Genomic DNA, 13807 nt, shown 5'->3' with positions numbered 1-13807 from the left:
TTACACCCTTCCCGCGTTTCGTATAAGACCACGCGATTATATTTTTAAAGTTAGTGCTAACTGAAAGAGAGGTGAATGCAAAAAAATAGTGACATTTATGTGTTAGGCCCGAGACTTCTCAGTCACTGTGTTATATTCGCAAGTTGTTAACGCTGGGCGAAACAAAGAGGCTATATTAGCCTCTCAATCCTTTACTTAAACAATTTTTAAAACAACAAATAAGAATTTTAGCTAAACTGTCACAAAGAGAGGTAGAATTAAAATATTTTTTATCAATTCTTGTATTTTCAATCTGCCGATAAACTACTTAGCTTCACCTTAGCATAGTTGGCATAAATGTAAACTAAAACGTGAAAAACTTTGAAAGAAAAACGACAAAACTTTGTTTACCCTTACGTACTCCACTGTAAGGTTTTGCCTGTTGAAATTTTTTCAACCTTTTTTCCTTTACGAGTATTTATGGTCAATACGCTTAAGACTAGGCTATTTTTCCATTACCTCAACATTTTCGCTTTTCAGCTGTCAACTGGTTTTCAACAAATTGCTTACATTTTTATTTTGTTTACTTTGTTTTCTTGTGCCATTTAGATAAGCTTTTAGGCCTTTTAAATTTCGATTATCCTGTTAACAATTTTGATTACTGCTACAACTACAAGAACAATTACACTTATACGCACTGTATTTGCAATACTAATTTTTATGTTTTCTTTTCTTGTATTTTCCTTTCATTTTTTTGTTTTATTTAATGTTTTGCTGCCAACTGTGTGCTACCAACTAAACAACACGCAAATCAAACGACAACTGGCCCACCCACACATTGGCACAAATACGTGTGAATTAATGGCGGCCACAACCGGTGCTGGATTGCTTACTGCCTTCGCTTGCTTGCTGGCTGGATGGTTGACTGGCTGACTGCGTGGCTTCGCGTGCAACTGTCATCCTGCTGGTTTGTTTGTTTGTTGTTGCCACCCGCTAAAATGATAAATAGGTCCTAATGGAGGGTACACCCAGTTACATGCATTACGCCGAGGTGCTCGAAGTCTTCCAGCATATTGAGGGTGTGAGACGTGTGCATAATTTGCGTATTTGGGCGTTGAGCATTAATAAAGTCGCCCTCTCCGTACACTTGGCAATCGGTGAGTACTGTGCGTTATGCTATACTATGCTAAGCTATGCTCTGCTTACGAACAGCAATTATGCGAACAATACGTAATAACAGCTGTACAGTTGTGTGTAGGGATAATGCGGGTATGTGAGACTAACCCAGCGGTGCAAATGCAAAACATAAAACAAACTACACTAATAACACTAAAAATAGGCATTCATACATACACACACATACACAAAACTTAGTGGTAAAGCGTGTGAAATAATGGCTTGAAGTGTACAACAATAATACCGAGTAATGACACAGTGCTTTGGTGTGAACAATGGCAACAACAAAGCATAAATCAAGGCAATCTGCTTGGCCTAGCTTTGCTCGAGAGCGACTCGTTTGTTTGTGTGTGTGTGTACATAAGCGTTTTGATGGTGTAAATGCAAGCGAATATATGTAGAACAGTTATTTGTATGAACAAATTTACACACACACACCAACATACACCCACATTTACTCAGGCATTTACATAAGCATTTCAACATTTGCCCTCTCGCGTGCGTTTGCTGCTGATAATTATCATTATGTTATTGTCTTATCAGCCTCGCTCGTGTTGTTGTTTTTGCTGTTTTGATTTTTTGTGTTTTTATTTTTTTTTGTTTTGTTTTGTTTGGCACTCCTGGTATTGCGGCGGCTGTTTATTGTTGTTAAAAGGTTGTAATTATATTAGTTTAATTATTTTTTGCATATGGCCAGTGGCACTCAAAAGGTTAAGTGCTTTGATGAAGATGATACAAGTAATTTGAAATGGCGCGGTTTCGATGGTTTCAAGGGCATTTAAAGTGGCTATAAACATAATTAAGATGACTATAGTTTGCAAATATAGAACAAAAAATATTTGTGGTGGGACATTCCAGGCTAAAGTTCTTGGAAAAAATTGAAATAAAATGTTTCATGCTCTCCGAGTGAAATTTTTTTGGAACACAGTTTGGCCTTAGGAAACGAAGGGGCTTCCTACGCACAATAGCGCCAAAAAAGCGCGAAAAGAAAAACTGTTTATAGAAGGGAAAACTATAGAAATAAATATAAAAAAATTGTATACATTGTTTATTAGTATGATATTTAAAATTTACAAAAAAAAACATATTTTAATTTTTCTTTACAAAAATTAGTATATAGGTTGTCAAAAAAGTCTTGCGATATTTCAGCAAGCTTGTCTTTGCAAGCGCGTAGTTCTAGTTGTATTCGTCGCATCGGTTCACGCTAGAGCTTTTTGGAAAGCTTGGATTCAAAAAGAAGCTCGATGTATGGGTGCCACACGACTTGACGCAAAAAAACATTTTTGCCCGTATGGATGCATGCGAATCGCTTCTGAATCGCAACAAAATCGACCCGTTTTTGAAGCGGATGGTGACTGGCGATGAAAAGTGGGTCACTTACGACAACGTGAAGCGCAAACAGTCGTGGTCGAAAAGCGGTGAAGCTGCCCAGACGGTGGCCAAGCCTGGATTGACGGCCAGGAAGGTTCTTCTGTGTGTTTGGTGGGATTGGCAGGGAATCATCCACTATGAGCTGCTCTCCCATGGCCAAACACTCAATTCGGACCTGTACTGCCAATAACTGAACCGCTTGAATGCAACACTCATGCAGAAGAGGCCATCTTTGATCAACAGTGGCCGAATTGTCTTCCATCAGGACAACGCCAGGCCACACACATCTTTGGTGAGGCGCCAGAAGCTCCGGGAGCTCGGATGGGAGGTTCTTTTGCATCCACCGTATAGTCCGGATCTCGCACCAAGTGATTACCACCTATTTCTGTCCATGGCGAACGAGTTTGGTAGTCGGAAGTTGTCCACAAGAGAGTCCTGTGAAAATTGGCTCTCCGAGTTTTTTGACAATAGGGAAGCGAGCTTCTATAAGAGGGGCATTATGAAGTTGGCATCTCGTTGGGAACTCGTCATCGAACAAAACGGCGCATATTTGACTTAAATCGCATTATTATAACCAATTTTATGAACAATTGAAAATTCAATAAAAATACCGCAAGACTTTTTAGACAACCTTTATAAAAAATCACATGACCCAAAGAACAATGAAAAAAAAAATTGCTCTATGGTCTGCATCATTTCACCTTGAAATGTTGATGGATCTGTAAAAAGTAAAACAATTCTAGTAAAATAAAGTTGTAGTTATAGTTTGTCGAGTCGGATATTTCAATTTCGAAAAATTTTGCAATTTACGGCATTTTAAAACGAAGTTTGCGTATTACTTCATAAATGTCACACTTTAATTATGTTTATAACATTTTTTAATAAAAATATCAAAAATCCAGCTCAGCTGAAAGACTCGACTATATGTATAATTGGCGCGTACACCCTTTTTGGGTGTCTGGCCGAGCTCCTCCTCCTATTTGTGGTGTGCGTCTTGATGTTGTTCTACAAATGGAGGGACCTACAGTTTCAAGTCGACTCCGAACAGCAGATATTTTATGAGGAGCTTTTTCATGGCAGAAATACACTCGGAGGCTTGCCATTGCCTGCCGAGGGGCGATCACTATTTGAAAAATGTTATTCTTAATTTGGTGTTTCATCGAGATTCGAACCTACGTTCTCTCTGTGAACTCCGAGTCGTAGTCATGCACCAACCCATTCGGCTACGGTGGCCGCCGCTATACTCGACTATAACCGCATCAAAAAATATTAAAAACTGTATGAGTTATCATGCCGGAAAAAGTAGTTTCGAGAAAAACGAGTTTAAACTTTCAAGTGCCTTAAATGAAAGACAGCTACCTGTGCGCATCAAACTCTCGGGCAGCTACATTTTCTGCCATAACCTTTTATCTATGGGAATTTTTACAATCGACTTCCACAGAAATACGCCTGAAACTAGGAAGAATAATAATCTGTAAAAAACAAACGATTTTTTGAAAATTCTGGACGTACGTAACCCCTTAAAAATATACTTGAGGATGAGCTCAGATCGGTGACTGATACCTACTCAGTCAGAAATCTTTGCCGCTTCCTTTATCCCTTATCTGACCTCTCACTGGTCGGAATGCATTTCTTTCTTTTTGACTTTTATCAGTGCGAGGGTTATTACGTCCTCCATTAGTATACGAGTAGGTAGAATCTACACCCGCGCAGTCATTCGAAAGAGTACATCCTGAAATGGTACCACATCTAACTTGCCGCCTGACCGTAGTTCTCCCAGGCTGCGAGTGCAAGCTGTAAGAAACTCCAGGAAGTTCTTGTTACTGCATCACACAACCTCTACCCCCCTGTGCCATTGGACACCTTCGAACAGGACGCTGCCTTTATTGGAGACTTCTTTGATCTCTGTGAGAATAAGTCTCATTATTTAATTTTCTTCAAGTAGCCACATTTCTTTTGTGATTATAATTGCTAGCTGACCATGGTCGATAATGGCTACCTCTAGTTCCGGTGGTGAGTTTAAGCTTGAAAATGGTTTCATCGGCTTCTTCTCAGACCCCTGCTTGTCATCGGAGCTCTGTCTTTTTGACGATGTGGCTGCCGTTTTGCGTGTCAACGCTGCAGCTTTTGAAGTTGAAAGTCTCAAGTCGAGGGCAGTCTGCGTTACAGAACGCTTTGTTCCAACTGAGGCATTCGTCTTCAAAGAGTATTATAGCTTTCAACGGGGAGGTGCAGTCTGGCTCGTTTTTTTTGGACTGGCTTGTTTGGAAACCTCGCGTTTAACTACCAGCGTAATCAAAGCATGCTGCTTCTCGTATTTTCGGATGTTGCTTGAGTGCTTCTTCCTTGCCTTCTCAGAATTTTAGTCACTTTTGCTCAGCTTTTCAAGAAGCTTGACTGATCTTTTGTAACCAGATTTCATATTTCGTTTCCGGGTTTTGTCGGCCTCTGTGATATCTATTTGCCAAGGTTTCCATATAACTTATCATAACTTACTTTCACTGCGTGCTTTCAATTGATGAGTTCGTCTTATTTGTTAGTGAGAGGGCTCTCACTGTTTTTAGGATGAGGCTTTTTCTACTATGCACATAATCTGATCTTGAAGAGCTCCTACAGGATGTGGAATATCAATAACGCTAGAGCGTCATCTCTGCTTGTGCATGCCGTCATGAAGTTTTGCGCGGTGATATATAAATACATCACGAATTTGAAAGGAGTCGTGAATATATATTTTATGAAGTGAAACTTCTCAGGCGTCGATGGACGAGCGAGAATGGAAAGTAAAATTTCAAGGCCATGCAACGTTTTGGGCACTTTCGTTCCGCGAGAGAGAAAAAAGATATAACGTAGCGGAAAAGGGGAGAGAGAGCTATACCTTATATATATCGTAGATACACTTTAGGCTATTCTTACTGAGTTTTTCTTTGTGATTGCTAATTTCTAGTGAGAAATAACACTGCCTACTTTTTGACGCTTGTTTGTTGGTGCAAACTTGTGGGGAAATATATTTTTGGTGCCTTCTTTTTGGCGTTATATTTCCTTGGTGCCAACTGTTTGGGGCGTTTTTTTTTTGTTCCCACTTTTTTAAGCAAGAAATCTTCTGAATTTAAAACATACCACAAAAAAAAAGTTTTTTTGTTTTGAAAATGCTTGCATTCGAACGCCCTCTATCGGAACATGTTTTTGGAAAAAGTTTTTTATTTTTGCTACCTAATACAGGTTTGACTATTAGTCTAATGCGGCTAGAAATAGAATTTCTGGAATATTACATTCTATGCGCCACTTCAGGGATAATATTTTCCGTATGAAAGGTAGCCTATAACCTGCTCAGAAAAAGTATTTGTTCATTAGTGAAAGCTTTGCTAAATTTGGTGCATCCGTTCTTGAGAGTAGCGATCACGAACTGTTTTGTTTTTTTAACTGGATTTATTACACTCTTAATCATATTTTAATTATAATAATAAAAAATAAGCAAAATTTCTTTATTTGCAATATTAATTTTAAGAATTTAAAGTCGATGCTTTGAAAAACTATGAAAAAAAATGTCTCTTAGTTTTTTAGTGGAATACCCCTGCTCCATTTGTACATACTTACATACGATTGTGTTCATGCATTTACAAGTGAATTTGAGAGCTAATTGAGGTGAATAACGGTTAGTGAATGCAACAATTCTTGACCGTAATGAAAACGAAAGTGGCTTTTAAATATAAAATATTTAAATATTTAATACATAAGGACTTCGTGCACTTCACGAAAAGTATTGTTTGAATGATTTAAATGCAAGAATTTTAAAGTCGTGTGAAAATTAAATACAATTTTTTTTATTCATTACTATTTTTTTTTGTTATTTTTTTATTTTATATACATTTTTTTCTGCACTCAAAATTTTATCTCTAGTAACCCAATCGAATCAATAAATCCTCAATATTTCGTGGCATGAAAAAGTAATGCTCCGCAAAATAAGTGCAAAGTCTCGAATATTTATACATTTTCACGCCGAAAATTTTCAAATACGAGGAGAAGCACCACTCCACTGTCTGATGTTTGAATATTAGACTAATTGAAGTTTGACAAATGTAAATATGTTGCCGCAATGGCACACAGATCTCTGCATCACGTATACATGGACCGGATCGATAAACTGTGCATGCCGGGAAGTCATCTATAAGAAGAGAGAAGCGATGCGGTTCACCTTGAGACTTGTACTCAACGATGCAAACTGAAAGAAAAAAATTAAGATTTTAAATTCTTCATATTTATTAATATATATGTACATGCGCTTAGATTTAAATAAAAGTATTTAGTATAAGATCTAAAGTTAAAATGGAATTGTTTCTATAAAGGCAAGCATTTTCGCTAAACTCACTTTCAGTCTCCATCCAGCGGATAATTCTCCAGGTGTATAAGCAGCATCGTGGATACATTAAATGTAGATCGCATCTGTAGGCGTGTTGCCAACGCGTTGTAAAGAGCGGCGTTGCCAACGTTATACAAAGTATTAGTATAAATGTGGAGTAGCAATGCATAGCTTTCAAATTTTGTTTATATTTGTGCTTTCAATGAAGTTACCTTGAAAATATTAACAAAAATGTAAATGGCACAATCAATTACATACAGTAAACAGTTTGCATTAACAGCTTGAAATTAACAAAATGGAAACATTTAAATAACAGCGTCTGAATCTCTTTTTGTTTGTTCTATTCAGTTGTGAGTTACAGGGTGTTAACAAAAGAAGTCAACAAGGCGAAAATTCGGTACATTTTACAGTTTTTCTTTGATGAATGCGAAAATGCAAGCCAGGCCGAAATTGTGCATGGTGTTTATGGTGCCAATTTTGTAACAGCTAATTCAGTTTAGGCATTTTTGATGTTAAAGAAAATGTCGATAAAATCACATAAATAATCGAAGGTGACCGGCATATTAGTAGACGTGACGCAAACGTAATGGATTTTCAGTATTGCAATGATTATATTACACTTAAATTTTGCAGAGAAGGTTTCTTTTCAATAAACAAATTAGTTTTGTGTGACTTTCTATAAAATGCATAAATTCACTAGTACTCAAAAATTATGAAGGACATATGGCAGACCACAGAGAAAGTGCTCAGTGCTATCCGTCTCCTCCAAGCATGACAGGCACATGGGGTCCTCAATCATTCTAATGATGGTCATATGCTGACGCCATGCGCTGTGTCCTTTAATGAAACCGACCATCAACCGAACGTCTTTCCTTCCAAGTTTTAGTAGAAAGTTTGACAGCTTTCTGTTCGCACTTGACACAAAACACTTTGCAGTTCTGCAGCGTTCTAGACCGGGCCATCGCTCTTTATGCAGATTCCCTACATAATCGCTGATCCAATTCATGATTCCTGCGAAACTGATTTCGATTATTGGCTGTGGCCCTAGTGGGGAAACCGTTGATCAGCGGAGCTATTTTTTAATATAAATGATCGGATGTTTATTTCACTCTAAAGAGGAAGGTATGCCGTTAATAGTAAAAAATAACATCAGGCAAAGGACCACTACTACCTTTTCATGAAATTTTCCATAAGTGGATGCGCTGCCCTATGCCCTCGATAGCCTTACGAATTTCATCTGTGAGCTCTTGAATCGACCCTGAGCTATTGGCGTAGACCTTCTATTTCGCGTGGAAAAAACAAAGTGTTAAATCACAAGATCTCAGTGGCCAATTGTGAGCACCTGTTCGAGAGATAACACGGTCCGGAAACTTTTCCCGTAAAAGATCAATGGTTTCGTTGCTTGTGTAGCACTTAGCGCTGTCGTGTTGTAAATAAACGTTATCCAGATCAATACCATCCAATTCCGGCCATAAAAAATCGTTAACCATTTTTCGATAGCGCAATCCATTCACCTGTAATGCCTATTATTGGAAAGCCCTTTATAAGCCTGTTCTGTCTTGCGACAGAATTAAGCTTCTTTTTACATTCTTGACAAATCTTTGACGTTTGTTTCGCGATCTCGAGAGCCTTCAGTACAGCCTGACTGTCACTAAAAACTACAATCCGCTCCATCTCCTCTCTATTATGACAAAAATTTCCGTTTGGAAAACAGTTGCCATTTCTCCCATAGCATAGTGATACTATTACTATCGTTTAAGTACCATCCAACTCCAGACCCTATTTCATTCTTGGACCCATCGATAAAGAAATTATCCGCCAAACCTCCCTGAATGCATTCTGGATTGCTCTATTGCGTGACATAAAATTTCCTTCCAAATGAAACTATGAGTACCAGGCCATCTTTAGGTGCCAAAAACACTGGAAACTGCTCAGATAGTAACTTAAAGATTTCTCTGTGACCCGAAGTTCCGTCTTCGTGCCAGAAACCATATTTATGGAGGCTACACATTGCTTTTATTGCTTCCTTTTGTATGCTAAGATCCAAGGGGAGCAAATCAAGCATAGCATTTAGAGCATTGCCGGAGGTTGTAGTCATGGCACTCGTAATCCATAAACTTATACTTCTTTGCAGCCTTTATAGTTCCCGGATTGTGGACTTAGCCATGCTCCATCGCCTCCAGATCACAGAGGCGTAAGTGATGATTGCTCTGATAATTTAGTTTAAGCTAAGAAAGATGCTCTGGCCATTTCACTATTCCCACAGGCTCTTACCTTAATTTAATTCTGCCTAACATTTTTTGTATGAATTTACGAGACAAGAGACCCTGGGCTAATTTCTTATGGTATGCCAACTAACAAACTTCTCTGGTATGCAATAGGCGACTTACGAAAAAAGACTTGGAAGAAAAAATGAAAGGCTGAGCATTCATTATATGAAAAAAAGTGCGCAAGACCGCCAACAAAAAAAAAAAAAAAAAAAAAAAAAAAATTAACGCGATTTTGATCTACTTGCAACTTGTAGTTTATTACAATATTTTGAAATTCAATGGGCTATAAAAATAATATAGGTACCCGAAATTTTTCCAATTTTTTTTTATAAAAAATGTGTGCAATGTTGATGAAAAAATTTTCTTTTTTATTTGCACGAAAAGCACGAATATTGTTGGTTTCTGTTAAAAGATGAACCATATTTTCATAATAAAATTACTAAAATTAAATGAGAAAAAAATAAATTGTTAAAATATATTAAAAATTCCTAGCGCTTTACTTATTTAACTCAGTATACAGTACGTTAGAGCGTGTCATTCGGAAACACGAAAGTACGCCAAGGGACAGTCTTCAAGCAGCGATACTCAAAGAATGGGCAGAGATTTAAGCTGTGAGAATGCAAAAGTTGGTTTTCTCAATGCAGAATAGTTTAAGAGAAGTTATTAAAATGAAAGGATACGCTACTAGATATTTTTTGAAAATCCACTAACACTTTTATTTGAAAAAAAAAAAAAAAAAAAAAATTTTATATTTAAATTAATGCCTAGACCGAAATGAAGTGAGTGAATTAGTTTTTAAGCACTAAATAAAAATTGAAAGGAGTTTCTGGTATTTTATAACAGAGAAAAAATAATTCCGAGTACTTTTGTGAGGCACTGTATATACGAAACTGTTCAACGATATTTGGAAGCTTTTAATTTTTTCCATTAAAAATTTGGGTAGCTGACTATCACTTCATCTAATCTTTAACAACAACACTCCATATTTGAAAAGAGAGATTCCCACTCACCACCTAACGGTTCACTTCACAAGTAACGTTTAATTGTTAGTTGGCTAGCAACTACACATAAAAGTGAACGAGAGTTTAACATAAAAAGGTAAGAACCCAAGAATGATAGAAAGAAGATTGCGCCCATCAGAGCGTACGTGACGTCACGTTTGCTGAGTTGTGCAGTATTGCCAACCATTTGCTCTTCGCAATAAATTTAGTGCTTTTTTATACCGAAAATGCGAAAATTTAGAAGTTTCGTGATTGTTTCTTTTTTTTAATTTAAAGCTACCAAAACTTTAAGTTAAAAAACAAACTATATTATTAAACAAAAAAAGGTTAAAAAAGGTCACTCTGATAAGATTTTAGTGCTAATGAAAATTTTTTTACTCTTATAAAATTTGATAATTTGAAAGTGCAAATTTAATTTTTGGCTCCATTAAGGTTGTGCAAAAATATTAAATGCTCCTCTCTCAATTCTTCTTAAGATTGAAAACCTTTTTACACATTTTAAAAAGCCTTTGAATTTATTGAATGCGAATTAAAACCATACAGGTGTAATCGTTTCTTCCGGTCATCAATCCTTAGTGAGACATAGGACATTAAGAGTTATATTCATTGTAAAAATAAACAACAAAATACCAGAAAATACTAATGAAACCATACTGACTTTTTACAAAAAGAGTACCTTATCTAGTTACATAACTTCAAATATAGCAAAAAAGTCGTTTCCTTAACAAAAGAATTTCGCTTAACAAAAAAAACTCATAAATTAAATTGTACATAAGCATAACACATTTATTTAAAAAAAACGCACATTCTACAGACAATTTGTCACGCATACAAAGTTCTTACTTAACACAATAAAAATTTCGTGTTTTATTTTCTTTAAATGGGCATTTAGTGCGTTTTTATATCCAAAGCTAGGCAACTCTGCAGTAGCGAGAGAGAGATTTGACTGCCGAAAGCAGAAGAACACCAACAACACCGGCAATCGCGGGCAATGCCACCAGATGTTAAAAAAAAGTAAAGCTAAATAAAACTGAGTGAATTATTTAAATAATTATTAAAAAATGTATATTTTACAAAATCATAAACATGACATTTTAATTAGAACAGCTAGAAAAATGTCATGAAGAAAGAACTAAAACTCCGAGACAAAAAATAATAAAAATAACAAAAAAAAAATGCTAAATCAAGTTACGAAAATGGTAATCTGGCCATACTGGAGCTAAAATCACGTAACTAGTTGTCAAATTCGCTGAGCGCAAAGTAACGGGACCACGATGGGCGCCATCTCATTATTCTTTGCATCAAGGTAAGAACCCATAATAATTGCATGTATGTGACTCTCTCAGTACTGGCCTACCCACCAGACATCAGCATACACGTACACGCACATTCATGCTTGCATTAACGTTTGTACTCATATTTGTGCACGTTTAACTTTGATTGCTTGCAAAGTGTTGACATTTGAACTCTACACAACTACACTCTAGGGTGTTGAGCGAAGATGCTGAGTATGTGGTGTATTTCACTATTGTCCCTCTCCATCCACCTTAACATTATATAGAGTTAATTCACTGCAGTAGCGATATCGGTGAGCACAGCTTAACTTTGTAGTGACATTAAAGTATAATTTTATTAGCTCTCCCACACGCTTGCCACTAAAGTTATGCAAATCACTCTCAACTGTCCTACTTCAAATTTCACACTACTTTCCAGTTTTTAGTGAAAACTGTTCTGTGAATTATTTATTGGCAGCAAGTAGTATATTCGCTCATATCGGCCATATAATTTCAAACTCGAAAACATCTTAAAGTTATGTGAATCAGTGTGGGGTAGATGTGGAAGATTCGGTATTTTTATTACTATTAATATTTCTTTTACTCCATGGCCACAAAATTGTGAGTGCATTTGCATGCATTAATAGACAGCTGGCAGCTCAATACTCCTGCCAAAGTGATACTTGAAGTTGATTCCCAATAGAGAACTCTAAAAGCATTATTTGATATTTGCTAACATAAATGTCGTATTGTAATTTAAATTTACTGCAAACTGCGTATATTCGTTATCGATTTGATTGCAAGTGATTTTATTGCGATTGTGAAGAAATCTCCTTTTAACTAGTTGAGGATGTGGAAAAATATGGCAGAATATTAAGGTAAGTGAGTAGGAAAGAAAACAAATTAGGTGAATTGCTCAGAGAGAAAAGATTTCATTTCGCTCGCCGAAAACGCCGTTAAAGCTATGGGCATCGTTAAGTTGGATCGGTATGTGAAGACATAATTCAAATTAAGTTTTAATTTTTCCTCAGATAGATTTTTGTGTGACTACAATACGGTAGGACTCAAGTTCAGTTCCCATTATGGGTATGAACACCAAATTAGGTAGATTCGAATCTCCATGCATGAAACAGCAAAATGATAAAAATAGTTTTTTTTATAATAGCGGTCGCCCCTCGGCAGGTAATGGTAGCCTCTGAGTGTATTTCTAGTTCGACCGAACTCCTAACAGAAGTGTACGGGCCAATTATTTATTTTATTAGTAGTGGATTGCTTTTTCTGAAAGTGGTTTAGAGTTGAAAAAATATCGGTAAAATTTCCCCAAAGCCTCAGTCAAATTGTGCAACTCCCTGAATTTTCGTCTGATTTGCTTGAAACTTTGACACAAATCTAAGGAAGCATCAACCTTTTCAAATATTTAAAAAAGTAAACAATAGGGTTGAAAACAAAAATCGGCAAATTTTGCCCAAAGCCTCCCTAGCACCTGTTGCCCTGTCTGAATCCTCTCGCTCAAATAATATAACAAGTAAACGGAAACAATTTTCAAAGAAATTTTATAATTTTGTTGAAAATTATGTATTCAAGTTTTTAGAGCCAAATATATTTGGTTATTTGTAGCAATTTGAAATCTTTTTATTTTTAGTGTAAATTATTATTTTTTTATTATATTTATTAGTATTATAAAAAAGTAAATTTTTTTTTTGCTAAAAATGTTTCAACATTTTTTTGTCATTTGTGAAAAACAGAAGTTGAGAATAAACTCATCTCTTAATAAAAAAAAAAACAAGAAAATATCTGTAGGGGTGTTTCTTACTAGTGAGAAATTGAATGCTATTCTCAAAAAAGTAAAATTGTTTTCCAAATTTTATTTAAACATATTTTAATTTAATATTATACAATAATAATATTTTTTTTAAATATAAAAGTGTTGAAAAAACAGAAGCTATGTAATTTTGAAAAAACTCCCACAAAATTTTGAACATTGAATAATTTTACTATCATTGTTCTATGGGTGAATTTCAAATACAAGACAAGGGTATGCAAGGCAGCTTTTTCCAAGTAAATTTTACTCTTTTTTTAAAATGCCATATTTTACGACTAAAATATTTTACCAAAGTATTTGGCAGAAAATTTACGTTAGAGTTGTAGAAGAACACGCCCACCCTATATTAATGTTATATTGAAGGAATATTACTTGACTTCTCAATTCTTAATTGACGCGATAACCGCTTAGGCGATTTTGGCCGAATTTAACAAAGCGCGCCAATCGTTTCTTTCTCTTGCTAACTGGCGCCAGTTGGACACACCAAGTGACGCCCAGTCCTTCTCCACCTGATCTTTCCAACGCAGAGGAGGCCTTGCTCTTCCGCTACTACCACC

General features: G+C 36.1%; 2 protein-coding genes across 3 annotated transcripts in view; one reads left to right on the top strand and one right to left on the bottom strand.

Annotated features, from left to right (window-relative positions):
• Positions 1-13807, top strand: part of LOC128865351 (proton-coupled zinc antiporter SLC30A2) — a 252202-nt gene that overhangs the window by 211884 nt on the left and 26511 nt on the right. For both annotated transcript variants that reach the window (XM_054105593.1, XM_054105594.1), the window contains one exon: positions 989-1136. In XM_054105593.1, coding sequence (XP_053961568.1) covers positions 989-1136 — 148 coding nt within the window. The remainder of the gene's footprint in view (positions 1-988; positions 1137-13807) is intronic.
• LOC128865352 (uncharacterized) lies at positions 6396-7052 on the bottom strand. The gene is made up of 2 exons (XM_054105595.1): positions 6893-7052; positions 6396-6745 (listed from the first exon to the last, which is right to left on the bottom strand). Exons 1-2 carry the CDS (start codon positions 7050-7052, stop codon positions 6420-6422), a joined length of 486 nt encoding a protein of 161 aa, XP_053961570.1. The 3' UTR covers positions 6396-6419.

This window comes from Anastrepha ludens, chromosome 5 (assembly GCF_028408465.1).
Source record: "Anastrepha ludens isolate Willacy chromosome 5, idAnaLude1.1, whole genome shotgun sequence".
NCBI classification, from domain to species: domain Eukaryota; kingdom Metazoa; phylum Arthropoda; class Insecta; order Diptera; family Tephritidae; genus Anastrepha; species Anastrepha ludens.
Note: the sequence above shows the minus strand (reverse complement) of the source record. Positions and strands in the feature narration are given on the sequence as shown.

Bases quoted from the DNA above. Each gene is read 5' to 3' on its own strand.
- LOC128865352 (XM_054105595.1), bottom strand. From the start codon at position 7,052: ATGCATTGCTACTCCACATTTATACTAATACTTTGTATAACGTTGGCA. The intron at 6,746-6,892 runs GTGAGTTTAGCG...TTTTTCTTTCAG, and splicing joins CCGCTGGATGGAGACTGAAA to TTTGCATCGTTGAGTACAAG.